This window comes from Staurois parvus, unplaced genomic scaffold (genome assembly GCF_062004578.1).
Source record: "Staurois parvus isolate SC_StPar_1 unplaced genomic scaffold, SC_StPar_1.0 ptg000149l, whole genome shotgun sequence".
NCBI classification, from domain to species: Eukaryota; Metazoa; Chordata; class Amphibia; order Anura; family Ranidae; genus Staurois; species Staurois parvus.
The window spans coordinates 5,342,372-5,356,896 of NW_028317945.1; the positions used below are offsets into that span (position 1 = coordinate 5,342,372).

Consider the following 14,525-nt stretch of genomic DNA (forward strand, 5'->3'; position numbering starts at 1 on the left):
CTGCCCGATAGTTATCGACCCGGCCTGCCTGACTACGTTGTGCTCTATATGTGTATGTACCTGTGTATCTATACCAGTTTAGGTTTGGGTTTGTTTCACCTTGTTGTATGTATTTGTGTTAGCTTGGGGTTTGGTGCACTGCGTTTATGTTTGTATTGTTAGTCTTAATAAATTGTCTTGTTTATACCATATCTGGAGCCTGTGTTTCCCTGTGTCAGTACACACATCTCTGGTCACACCCGCATCCCTGACAGGTCTATTTTTTTGCAGCCTGTGGTATGTCCACCATTAGAATATAACGTCCTGCATCCACCCACTTCTAATGGTAGGCCCACATGAAATGTGGCAAAAAATATTTTAAAATATATATGCCAAAGCATAGGGACCATCCACCCACTGGCCACCCCAGGCCCCCATGCTTCAGCATACAGTGTATGCTTTTTCAACAACCAACAGCACTGCACACACCTACTTATGTATACTCTGAGAGCAAGACCCTGTTTCCTGCAAAGAAAACAGCAATGGTTAACAATAAAACAGTAACACTAAAACAGTAAAATGGTAACTGAAAGGATTAAATGGAATATAACTGAATCCATTTTGTATACACTAATACAAGATGCTAGTTTAATATACATATATGAGATATGTGCACACTAACAAAACTGTCTATGTCAGCTTCATGTAGAAATGAGTGTTTTTGCAAACCCTTACAAAAAAGCAGATAAGGTTTACTCTCACTTCTGAAAAGTTTTAATCACAAATTGGGTGTTAGGTCAGATTAAAGCCATGGTCTGGGCTTTAGAGGAGATATGGTATGATAGATAAAGCAGAAGAGTGAAAATGCAAACCTCATACAAATAATTGTTGAGTTAAGGTAAAACAATGTACATGTATTTGATTGGAAGGTCTGAGGGTGTGTTTGCCTAAAGACTACAGTATAATAACCCTGATGTTATGCCAATAAAACTGAAGTGTTTGCAATCGCAACTGAGGTGATTTGAGTGCATTCACTTTCCGAGATCTCGTAGCTGTGTCCAGGTGTGACCGTTGGTATCTTGAGGGGGCCCCCAAGGAAAAAGACCACCTACCTACTTTCAGTGGTGTCAGAAAGTGGGATAATTGCCAAGGTAAGTGAGAGTTTTATTTTTTAATGCTTTCTTTACCGAGGTAATTATTCTGAATTTCAGGGAAATTTGGTGGTTGGAGTTTTAGGAGCGAGACTAAGGGATTCTCGGCTCGGGGAATAATACCAGGACACACCTGGCACAGCACTTTGTATAATTTGTAAAAAGTGTGTTATTGTTGTTTTTTTGTCTTGTTTGTTAGTTTACTAATTTACTGCTATGGGTAATTCCTCAGGTAAGGAGGAAGCACCTCGTCATGTGCCGCCACAAAAGTTGATTAAGTTGTTAAGAAAAACTAGAAAGCTGAGGGGAAAGAACACATCTACCTTAAATGAAACTTGTAAAGAATATGTAGCAAGGGTATCTCCTTATGATATTTATTATGTTAATCCCTGGGTGGATAATTTAGTGGGATGGTCAAAAAGACTGGGTGGAGCTAGTTTTCCTTGTGAAGGGGGAAATGACACTATGTGTATGGATATGATTAGAGGAATGTGTTTGCATGAACAGCCTCAGGTAGGTATCTGGAGGACTGGAAATCCAGATTGGGACAAGAATTATATGTATGAAGGGGGTAAGAATTGGTTGAAGTATGCACCAGGCTATAAGACTCTAATTGTAGCAAATGATTTCACACCACCACTGCCATACAAACACAGTGAGACGTCCTGCCCCTACAGCTCCACATGCAGCCCCATTATACCCAGCACTCCCACAGGTAAAACAAGTAGATGAAGATGAAGATGAAGAGGTTCTTATTGCTGCTTCCCAGATACATACAGGGGAGTCAGAAGAATCTAGCTCAGATGGGGAAACTGGGAGTGTTAGTCAAAGGGATACTGAGAGGGGTAAAGGGAAAGTAAAGAGGAAGATAAAGAAGGTAGAAAAGAGTGATAGAATTCTTAGGTCAGCAGAAAGTAACAAGGGGGAAGTTAAAGATGAGACAGCTGAGCTAGATATGATGAATTCAGCCTTTCCATTCATGATGATTGGGGAGCAGCTGATTTTAAAGGCAATAGATCCCAAGGAGCTGGATGCTATAGTACAGGGATGCCCTAATCCAAGGAAATCCCTACTTGCATTACACCTCCCCTCCCGGTACAAGCAAAAGATGGACAGATCTGGTATCATAAATTTCATGTGCTCCTGCATTGCCGCTGTAGTCCCAGATATAACAACTTTGGTAAATGCTATACCTGCCAACGCCACACATTTTACAGTAATTGATCTGTCAGATGCATTTTTTAGTGTCCCAGTTGACCCGGAGACACAGGTATTGTTTACTTTTTGTTTTCAAGGGGAGAGGCTAACCTGGACCCGTCTCCTTCAGGGCTATGTAGACTCGCCGGCAGCATATACCATGGCCAGTAGATCCATGCTCAATGACTGGGTACCCACCCATGGTTCAGTAATTATCCAATACGTGGATGATTTACTGATTAGTTCTGTGAGCGAGAAGGCGTGTCAGGCTGATTCATTATCATTGTTACGGTTTCTGGCTGATCAGGGACAAAAAGTCTCTCGCAAAAAGATGCAATTTGTGGCACCACAAGTTGAGTACCTAGGATTTGTATTGTCTGAGGGCCAGAGGGGGCTGAGCCCAAGGAGAGTGGCAGCAATATGTCAACAACCAAAACCAGAAACTAAGGTTCAGATGCAATCCTTCCTAGGTATGGTAAACTATTGTAGACAGTGGATTCCTGACTGTTCTTATTATGACAATGTATTACGCCAAGTAACACTGAAAGATCAACCAGACCGTATTGAATGGACGCTGCCATTGGTGCAGGCATTTGAATATTTGAAGACAGCACTGGTCTCGTCTCCCGCATTAGGGTTACCGGATTATACTAAATCTTTTCATTTGTATTGTCAATCTGCATGTAAAACCATGGCTGCAGTACTAGCTCAAGAGCACGGAGGTGCCATGAGGCCGGTAGCATATTTATCAAAAACAATGCCCATCCCGGTCCAGGGCATGCCGGGGTGTCTCCAAGCTTTGTCTGTGTGTGCCTTGGCTGTGGAAATGGCATCTATCATAGTTTTGGGAAACCCATTGATATTACACACATCTCATCATGTCCTACATGTACTGAAAAACATTAACACTCAACACATGTCAGCACAACGCCTGGCGGGATGTGAAGTAATTTTGACATCCACCAATAATCTCACAGTTAAATACAGCCCATTACATCAGGACCATCTCTTTTATTGTCCTCCCTGCTTAATCTTCACAACACAAGGTCACCAGAATTGCAGGAGGAACACAATTGCCTGGATGTTATCCAAGCTGACACTTCCCCGCGACTAGATATGTTGGAGACTCCGATTCCTGGAGCCCCTGATGTGTTTGTCAATGGATCTTGTACACGCCCTAGTGATGCTACATACATCACAGGCTATGCAGTAGTAGAACCACCTCTTATTATTGAAACAGGTTCCATCCCCTACCCCAGTGCACAAGCAGCTGAATTAGTGGCCCTAACACGAGCTTGCACTCTTTATCAAGATCGAGATGTTAACATATACACAGATTCTAAATATGTCTTTGGGGTTGTACATGATTTTGGCCGTATTTGGCAACGCCGTGGTTTTACTACGGCCGATGGCAAGTCAATATCCCATCATTCTTTGATCCAGGATTTGCTTGCTGCACTCCAACTTCCAAGAAGGATAGTGGTCATTAAAGTGCGGGCACATACTAATGCCAAAGACCCAGTCACAAAAGGCAATGCTATGGCAGATGCAGCTGAAAAAACTGTAGGGCAACTGCATAATCGAGCAGATCTATCTATGGTAATGTTGTCCACTCCATCCCTACTGTCAAATGAGCTTTTAGGAACACTGCAGGCACAAGCCTCTGAGAGTGAAGTTGATTTTTGGGCTAGCAGAGGTTTGACACAAGACAAACATGGTCTTATGTCAAAAGAGGGGATTGTAGGACTTCCACAGGCAGCTGCTGTATTATTCATTCAAAATTTTCATGGTGTAGGTCATAAGGGAAAACAGTTAGTGGAGAAAGAAATGCGCAAACGATTTTGTGTATGGTTTCTCCATGATTTGGTGGAGGAAACATTGGGAAGGTACCTTACTTGTTTACAAAACAACCCTGGGCATGGCCAGCATGGGAAACATGAACATTTAACACCCCCTGAGGAACCATTCACACATCTACAGATAGTTTTACACATCTCCCTAAATCAAAAGAAGGAGATAAGTTGTTGGTGGTAGTAGACAGATTTTCAGGTTGGCCGGAAGCTTTCCCATGTAGGAATGAAACAGCAGAGACAGTGGTCAAGGTTTTGTGTAAGGAAATCATCCCTAGATGGGGTTGTCCTTTGTTCATAGAAAGCGATCAGGGACCAGCTTTTACTGCAGCAGTGACTCAGGGAGTCTCAAAGGCTTTGAGTATTCAATGGAAGCTCCATATTCCTTATCACCCTCAGAGTTCTGGAGTAGTGGAAAGAATGAATAGAACAATTAAGGATAAATTAGTGAAAGCCACGGGAGGGACTCTGAAGAATTGGCCAGCTGTGTTACCTGCTATACTAGCTGAAATAAGGATGACACCTCATAAACGGAGTAAGTTGTCTCCCTTTGAGATACTAATGGGCAGACCATTCCCTAACCCTTGGACTAGACAGCAACCCCCTCTGTGGTAGAAAGGAGATTTAGAGGTGATACAGGCAGAATATGTAAAAGCATTGTGTGAAAAGTTGAATAGCGAACAAAATGATGCTGCTGTTTTTTTCTTTTATCCGCAGATCAACCAACCCACCCCTTCGAGGTAGGTGATCAAGTGGTGATCCGAAGACTGGATCCAAGGGTGAGACCCCGGTTTGGAGAACCTACAGTGATCGTGGCCATTACACGTACAGCTGTTCTTACGGAAGGATCAGGCACCTGGATCCATGCATCAAGAGTAAAAAGGATTTCCCAAGATGAGAGACACAATCAAGCTGATCAACCAACAGAAGGAGCCAAGAACTTTGCTACCCAACCTATTGGATCCCCATGAGGACTGGATGAACTTGATTATTATCTTATCAATAGTGACTATTATCATCGTCCCACTCTGGTTTCTATTGGAGATTTCATATGATAGAAAGGAGCCAGTGGTTCAGAAACCCTCTGGGAGTTCAGGATGGGTGAGGGGTTACCTCATCACAACTGAATGATCATGTGTATCAAAATGAGAATTAATGAGAAGGAAAGGGAGGAAATGTTTTTGCTTCAACAATATGAGGAAATGCATGGGATTGAGACGATAGGGAGAGTAAGTCAATGAAAAGTGTTATCACTACTGTATGTGATAAAAGAGGGGACTGAAAGGATTAAATGGAATATAACTGAATCCATTTTGTATACACTAATACAAGATGCTAGTTTAATATACATATATGAGATATGTGCACACTAACAAAACTGTCTATGTCAGCTTCATGTAGAAATGAGTGTTTTTGCAAACCCTTACAAAAAAGCAGATAAGGTTTACTCTCACTTCTGAAAAGTTTTAATCACAAATTGGGTGTTAGGTCAGATTAAAGCCATGGTCTGGGCTTTAGAGGAGATATGGTATGATAGATAAAGCAGAAGAGTGAAAATGCAAACCTCATACAAATAATTGTTGAGTTAAGGTAAAACAATGTACATGTATTTGATTGGAAGGTCTGAGGGTGTGTTTGCCTAAAGACTACAGTATAATAACCCTGATGTTATGCCAATAAAACTGAAGTGTTTGCAATCGCAACTGAGGTGATTTGAGTGCATTCACTTTCCGAGATCTCGTAGCTGTGTCCAGGTGTGACCGTTGGTATCTTGAGGGGGCCCCCAAGGAAAAAGACCACCTACCTACTTTCAGTGGTGTCAGAAAGTGGGATAATTGCCAAGGTAAGTGAGAGTTTTATTTTTTAATGCTTTCTTTACCGAGGTAATTATTCTGAATTTCAGGGAAATTTGGTGGTTGGAGTTTTAGGAGCGAGACTAAGGGATTCTCGGCTCGGGGAATAATACCAGGACACACCTGGCACAGCACTTTGTATAATTTGTAAAAAGTGTGTTATTGTTGTTTTTTTGTCTTGTTTGTTAGTTTACTAATTTACTGCTATGGGTAATTCCTCAGGTAAGGAGGAAGCACCTCGTCATGTGCCGCCACAAAAGTTGATTAAGTTGTTAAGAAAAACTAGAAAGCTGAGGGGAAAGAACACATCTACCTTAAATGAAACTTGTAAAGAATATGTAGCAAGGGTATCTCCTTATGATATTTATTATGTTAATCCCTGGGTGGATAATTTAGTGGGATGGTCAAAAAGACTGGGTGGAGCTAGTTTTCCTTGTGAAGGGGGAAATGACACTATGTGTATGGATATGATTAGAGGAATGTGTTTGCATGAACAGCCTCAGGTAGGTATCTGGAGGACTGGAAATCCAGATTGGGACAAGAATTATATGTATGAAGGGGGTAAGAATTGGTTGAAGTATGCACCAGGCTATAAGACTCTAATTGTAGCAAATGATTTCACACCACCACTGCCATACAAACACAGTGAGACGTCCTGCCCCTACAGCTCCACATGCAGCCCCATTATACCCAGCACTCCCACAGGTAAAACAAGTAGATGAAGATGAAGAGGTTCTTATTGCTGCTTCCCAGATACATACAGGGGAGTCAGAAGAATCTAGCTCAGATGGGGAAACTGGGAGTGTTAGTCAAAGGGATACTGAGAGGGGTAAAGGGAAAGTAAAGAGGAAGATAAAGAAGGTAGAAAAGAGTGATAGAATTCTTAGGTCAGCAGAAAGTAACAAGGGGGAAGTTAAAGATGAGACAGCTGAGCTAGATATGATGAATTCAGCCTTTCCATTCATGATGATTGGGGAGCAGCTGATTTTAAAGGCAATAGATCCCAATGAGCTGGATGCTATAGTACAGGGATGCCCTAATCCAAGGAAATCCCTACTTGCATTACACCTCCCCTCCCGGTACAAGCAAAAGATGGACAGGTCTGGTATCATAAATTTCATGTGCTCCTGCATTGCCGCTGTAGTCCCAGATATAACAACTTTGGTAAATGCTATACCTGCCAACGCCACACATTTTACAGTAATTGATCTGTCAGATGCATTTTTTAGTGTCCCAGTTGACCCGGAGACACAGGTATTGTTTACTTTTTGTTTTCAAGGGGAGAGGCTAACCTGGACCCGTCTCCTTCAGGGCTATGTAGACTCGCCGGCAGCATATACCATGGCCAGTAGATCCATGCTCAATGACTGGGTACCCACCCATGGTTCAGTAATTATCCAATACGTGGATGATTTACTGATTAGTTCTGTGAGCGAGAAGGCGTGTCAGGCTGATTCATTATCATTGTTACGGTTTCTGGCTGATCAGGGACAAAAAGTCTCTCGCAAAAAGATGCAATTTGTGGCACCACAAGTTGAGTACCTAGGATTTGTATTGTCTGAGGGCCAGAGGGGGCTGAGCCCAAGGAGAGTGGCAGCAATATGTCAACAACCAAAACCAGAAACTAAGGTTCAGATGCAATCCTTCCTAGGTATGGTAAACTATTGTAGACAGTGGATTCCTGACTGTTCTTATTATGACAATGTATTACGCCAAGTAACACTGAAAGATCAACCAGACCGTATTGAATGGACGCTGCCATTGGTGCAGGCATTTGAATATTTGAAGACAGCACTGGTCTCGTCTCCCGCATTAGGGTTACCGGATTATACTAAATCTTTTCATTTGTATTGTCAATCTGCATGTAAAACCATGGCTGCAGTACTAGCTCAAGAGCACGGAGGTGCCATGAGGCCGGTAGCATATTTATCAAAAACAATGCCCATCCCGGTCCAGGGCATGCCGGGGTGTCTCCAAGCTTTGTCTGTGTGTGCCTTGGCTGTGGAAATGGCATCTATCATAGTTTTGGGAAACCCATTGATATTACACACATCTCATCATGTCCTACATGTACTGAAAAACATTAACACTCAACACATGTCAGCACAACGCCTGGCGGGATGTGAAGTAATTTTGACATCCACCAATAATCTCACAGTTAAATACAGCCCATTACATCAGGACCATCTCTTTTATTGTCCTCCCTGCTTAATCTTCACAACACAAGGTCACCAGAATTGCAGGAGGAACACAATTGCCTGGATGTTATCCAAGCTGACACTTCCCCGCGACTAGATATGTTGGAGACTCCGATTCCTGGAGCCCCTGATGTGTTTGTCAATGGATCTTGTACACGCCCTAGTGATGCTACATACATCACAGGCTATGCAGTAGTAGAACCACCTCTTATTATTGAAACAGGTTCCATCCCCTACCCCAGTGCACAAGCAGCTGAATTAGTGGCCCTAACACGAGCTTGCACTCTTTATCAAGATCGAGATGTTAACATATACACAGATTCTAAATATGTCTTTGGGGTTGTACATGATTTTGGCCGTATTTGGCAACGCCGTGGTTTTACTACGGCCGATGGCAAGTCAATATCCCATCATTCTTTGATCCAGGATTTGCTTGCTGCACTCCAACTTCCAAGAAGGATAGTGGTCATTAAAGTGCGGGCACATACTAATGCCAAAGACCCAGTCACAAAAGGCAATGCTATGGCAGATGCAGCTGAAAAAACTGCAGGGCAACTGCATAATCGAGCAGATCTATCTATGGTAATGTTGTCCACTCCATCCCTACTGTCAAATGAGCTTTTAGGAACACTGCAGGCACAAGCCTCTGAGAGTGAAGTTGATTTTTGGGCTAGCAGAGGTTTGACACAAGACAAACATGGTCTTATGTCAAAAGAGGGGATTGTAGGACTTCCACAGGCAGCTGCTGTATTATTCATTCAAAATTTTCATGGTGTAGGTCATAAGGGAAAACAGTTAGTGGAGAAAGAAATGCGCAAACGATTTTGTGTATGGTTTCTCCATGATTTGGTGGAGGAAACATTGGGAAGGTACCTTACTTGTTTACAAAACAACCCTGGGCATGGCCAGCATGGGAAACATGAACATTTAACACCCCCTGAGGAACCATTCACACATCTACAGATAGATTTTACACATCTCCCTAAATCAAAAGAAGGAGATAAGTTGTTGGTGGTAGTAGACAGATTTTCAGGTTGGCCGGAAGCTTTCCCATGTAGGAATGAAACAGCAGAGACAGTGGTCAAGGTTTTGTGTAAGGAAATCATCCCTAGATGGGGTTGTCCTTTGTTCATAGAAAGCGATCAGGGACCAGCTTTTACTGCAGCAGTGACTCAGGGAGTCTCAAAGGCTTTGAGTATTCAATGGAAGCTCCATATTCCTTATCACCCTCAGAGTTCTGGAGTAGTGGAAAGAATGAATAGAACAATTAAGGATAAATTAGTGAAAGCCACGGGAGGGACTCTGAAGAATTGGCCAGCTGTGTTACCTGCTATACTAGCTGAAATAAGGATGACACCTCATAAACGGAGTAAGTTGTCTCCCTTTGAGATACTAATGGGCAGACCATTCCCTAACCCTTGGACTAGACAGCAACCCCCTCTGTGGTAGAAAGGAGATTTAGAGGTGATACAGGCAGAATATGTAAAAGCATTGTGTGAAAAGTTGAATAGCGAACAAAATGATGCTGCTGTTTTTTTCTTTTATCCGCAGATCAACCAACCCACCCCTTCGAGGTAGGTGATCAAGTGGTGATCCGAAGACTGGATCCAAGGGTGAGACCCCGGTTTGGAGAACCTACAGTGATCGTGGCCATTACACGTACAGCTGTTCTTACGGAAGGATCAGGCACCTGGATCCATGCATCAAGAGTAAAAAGGATTTCCCAAGATGAGAGACACAATCAAGCTGATCAACCAACAGAAGGAGCCAAGAACTTTGCTACCCAACCTATTGGATCCCCATGAGGACTGGATGAACTTGATTATTATCTTATCAATAGTGACTATTATCATCGTCCCACTCTGGTTTCTATTGGAGATTTCATATGATAGAAAGGAGCCAGTGGTTCAGAAACCCTCTGGGAGTTCAGGATGGGTGAGGGGTTACCTCATCACAACTGAATGATCATGTGTATCAAAATGAGAATTAATGAGAAGGAAAGGGAGGAAATGTTTTTGCTTCAACAATATGAGGAAATGCATGGGATTGAGACGATAGGGACAGTAAGTCAATGAAAAGTGTTATCACTATGTGATAAAAGAGGGGACTGAAAGGATTAAATGGAATATAACTGAATCCATTTTGTATACACTAATACAAGATGCTAGTTTAATATACATATATGAGATATGTGCACACTAACAAAACTGTCTATGTCAGCTTCATGTAGAAATGAGTGTTTTTGCAAACCCTTACAAAAAAGCAGATAAGGTTTACTCTCACTTCTGAAAAGTTTTAACCACAAATTGGGTGTTAGGTCAGATTAAAGCCATGGTCTGGGCTTTAGAGGAGATATGGTATGATAGATAAAGCAGAAGAGTGAAAATGCAAACCTCATACAAATAATTGTTGAGTTAAGGTAAAACAATGTACATGTATTTGATTGGAAGGTCTGAGGGTGTGTTTGCCTAAAGACTACAGTATAATAACCCTGATGTTATGCCAATAAAACTGAAGTGTTTGCAATCGCAACTGAGGTGATTTGAGTGCATTCACTTTCCGAGATCTCGTAGCTGTGTCCAGGTGTGACCGTTGGTATCTTGAGGGGGCCCCCAAGGAAAAGGAAAAAGACCACCTACCTACTTTCAGTAACAGTAGAACAGTAACAATGACAACAAAAAAAATTATAACTGTTTTTGGTTTTTAAAATTTTTTAAAAAATTTTGGGACTTGTACTTTTTATTTTTTATGGGTTTTTTACTTTTTTTTAATCAACTTTAACTTTTTAAAACAGATTGTAGGGTCTCTTAAAATGTTTCCTGACTACTTAACATCTTTTGAGACCCTGTTTAAATATGTGCCCTGAACTGTGCCGTGCTGTGTCTTATACTAATACTCCACTAGTGTGTGGTAGTGATGGAAGCAGTCCTTGAGACAGAGACCAGTTTGGCCAGGACAGGAGGGCAAAAAAAGCAGGTGTCACGCCTAATTCCATGTCTGCTACAGAAACAACACCCTTTTTGGGGTGTCCTTTGGGTTGGTGTACCAGGAATGACATCAGGAAAATGCGTCTCATGCAGCCGGCTAACTGCATCTGTGTTGGGGGTTTGGACCACAGCACCTTCTGGATACAAAAGGGCCGTGATGATATCTTCCTGGAATTTTAGGAAGGATCCACTTCGTCCAGTTGCTTTGTAAAGCACAAAAGCATTATGTAGAGCCAATTGAAATAAATAAACAGACACTTTTTTTTGTACCAGCATCTGGCTTTTTGGGAAACTAAGTACAGCTTCATCATTTGGTTGTTGAAGTCCACCCCTCCCATGTTAAGGTTATAGTCGTGGACACATAGGGGCGGTCGTGTCTGAGTGAATGGAAGACAGGATGAAAACATCCCGTTTGTCCTTCCACTTCACTGCGAGCAATTCCTCATTTCTCAAGCAAGCTATTTCCCCCTTTCTAAGATGGGTATTTACAAGCCGTTGGGGGAAGCCCCGGCGATTAGGTCGCATGGTGCCACGTGCCAATACCAAGATTGTACAAATGTATAAATAGTGGCACGCTTGAATAAAATTTGTCCATGTATAAGTGGTACCCCATATAGAAAAAGGATGACACCAAGTCCCAAACTATCTTGCCACTGCTCCCCATGTAGTCTGGGCATCCGGGGGCTCCACGTGACTATCTTTTCCCTCGTAATTCCAAAACTTATATGTATAGCCTGTTGCCCTCTCACAGGTCTTATACATCTTGACCCCATATCTGGCCCACTTGCTGGGGAGAAATTGTCTGAATGCAAGGCAGCCAGAAAAATTAATGAGGGACTCCTCAACGCAGATGTTTTGCTGGGGAGTATAGACATATGCAAATTTTTGGCTAAGGTGATTTACGTAGGGCCGAAGTTTGTGGACTCGGTCAAATTCAAGGTCACCCCAAGGATGACAGAGTGTGTTGTCATTGAAATGCATAAAACGCATTGTACTCTCATATCTATGCCTGACCATGGCAGCAGATAACACGGGCATATGATGAATCGGGTCTGTGGACCAATACAATCGCAATTAATTTTTTTTAGTAATGCCCATGTTAAGGGTTAGGCCCAAAAAAACGTTATATTCGGAAACCATAATGGGTTTCCATGCGATTGGTCTGGCAAAGTTTGAATTTGGGTTGGCGGCAATAAACTGTTGTGCATATAAATCCACAATCAATGCATACAGATCTTCCATGAAAAACAGCTCCAAAAAATGAAGGGGAGTATTTAAATATGCTGTTTCCACCTGACTTCCGGGTTGGGTAGTGAATGGGTGAAGAACAGGTGCTGCAGAATTTGTGGGCTGCTAATCGGGATTTGCAAGCACATCCGGAAGGATACTAGGGGCTCTATGGGCCTGTGTGCGAATTCTTGGTGGCTGTGGGACACTACTTGTGCTTGCCACCGCACCAACTTGTAGTGCACTTATGGGATTCGCCACGTCACCAAGTGATACTGCAGTGCTGGTATGTGCAGGATATACTAGGCCGCTGGTGCTCACCAGTTCACCAAAAGTTAGAGCGGCACTAGTACTGGCACTCTGCTGAATGTGAGAGTCATCATGCGATTGTAACATCTCCTCATCCTGGGAATGGGGTCGGGTACGCCTGATCTTAGCAGTGACCACTTCTCCATCGTCTGAGCTATCTGTCAGGGTGCCGGTGCAGTCTGCAGGTTTGTATTCTGAGGCTGATTGTGTCAGTGAGTCTTCCCCTTTACTCTCATCTGACTTGCTCAGAATCTTCACTAGAGTACCTTTCCATTGACATTTTGGCCACTAAATTTATAGGTACCTAGCGTGACTCACGGGAAAAAGAGCACCTGGCTGTCAGGGACTGCTTGAACCACTACATAAAAATTTACCGCCAAGTGCTAACAAAGATCAGGTCTGATTCTGTGAACACTGCGGTTTTGTGTATAATGTATCAAGTGACAGTGATCTACTGACACTGCACTTGCTGGGGTGGTAAGCATAGGGGCTGAACACATATGCTGGCAGGTGCCGGGCTGATCCTGCTAACTCTGTGTTTTTGGGAACACTAATGTGAACGCTGGTATAGTGCTGATCTGATCAAAGATATTGACCCGTTCAGACACTATACTAGCGATGGAGGTTTATTGTGTATGTGAGCGTGTTCCTGGCAATCAAGGGGTTGAATGTGATTACTGGCGTACCGATGAGCAATCTGATGCTATCTGAGAGGGGCACTAACTGACGCTAACGCTATCTGAAGTCGGCGGCAAAACTAATACCATGATCAGCAAAAAATCTACATTGTACTAATGACACTGGTGAAAGGGCAGTGAAGGGGCTAACTGGGGGGGGCGAACAAGAGATTAAATGTTTCCTAAAATGTGTTCTAACTGTGTAAGTGAGCTGCTTGTACTCACTGTGTCTTGATTCTTCTCTCTCTGGGACGGGATGTGCCCAAAGAGAGAAGGTTTCATCACTTCCTGTACCCGTGTACAGGTGAAACTCGAAAAATTAGAATATCGTGCAAACGTTCATTTATTTCAGTAATGCAACTTAAAAGGTGAAACTAATATATGAGATAGACTCATTACATGCAAAGCAAGATAGTTCAAGCTGGGATTTGTCATAATTGTGATGATTATGGCTTACAGCTCATGAAAACCCCAAATCAACAATCTCAGAAAATTAGAATATTACATGCAATCAATAAAACAAGGATTGTACATAGAACAATATTGGACCTCTGAAAAGTATAAGCATGCATATGTACTCAGTACTTGGTTTGGGCCCCTTTTGCAGCAATTACTTCCTCAATGCGGCGTGGCATGGAAGCTATCAGCCTGTGGCACTGCTGAGGTGTTATGGAAGACTAGGATGCTTCAATAGCGGCCTTCAGCTCTTCTGCATTGTTCGGTCTCATGTCTCTCATCTTTCTCTTGGCAATGCCCCATAGATTCTCTATGGGGTTCAGGTCAGGCGAGTTTGCTGGCCAATAAAGCACAGTAATCCCACAGTCATTGAACCAGGTTTTGGTGCTTTTGGCAGTGTGGGCAGGTGCCAAGTCCTGCTGGAAAATGAAGTCAGCATCCCCATAAAGCTCGTCTGTGGAAGGAAGCATGAAGTGCTTCAAAATCTCCTGGTAGACAGCTGCGTTGACCCTGGACTTAATGAAGCACAGTGGACCAGCACCAGCAGATGACATGGCTCCCCAAATCAACACAGACTGTGGAAACTTCACACCGGACTTCAAGCATCTTGCAGTGTGTGCCTCTCCATTCTTCCTCCATAC

At 42.9% G+C, this 14,525-nt stretch overlaps 1 protein-coding gene across 1 annotated transcript in view; it reads left to right on the plus strand.

Annotated features, from left to right (window-relative positions):
• The window catches only part of LOC149464669 (uncharacterized), a 145,630-nt gene extending 134,870 nt beyond the window's left edge, over positions 1 to 10,760 (plus strand). Inside the window, exons 2-3 of the mRNA XM_089674296.1 lie at positions 1,846 to 6,020; positions 9,780 to 10,760. Of these exons, the coding sequence (XP_089530422.1) occupies positions 1,846 to 3,441 (1,596 nt within the window). The 3' untranslated portion in view covers positions 3,442 to 6,020; positions 9,780 to 10,760. The remainder of the gene's footprint in view (positions 1 to 1,845; positions 6,021 to 9,779) is intronic.
• The last annotated feature ends 3,765 nt before the right edge of the window (positions 10,761 to 14,525 follow it).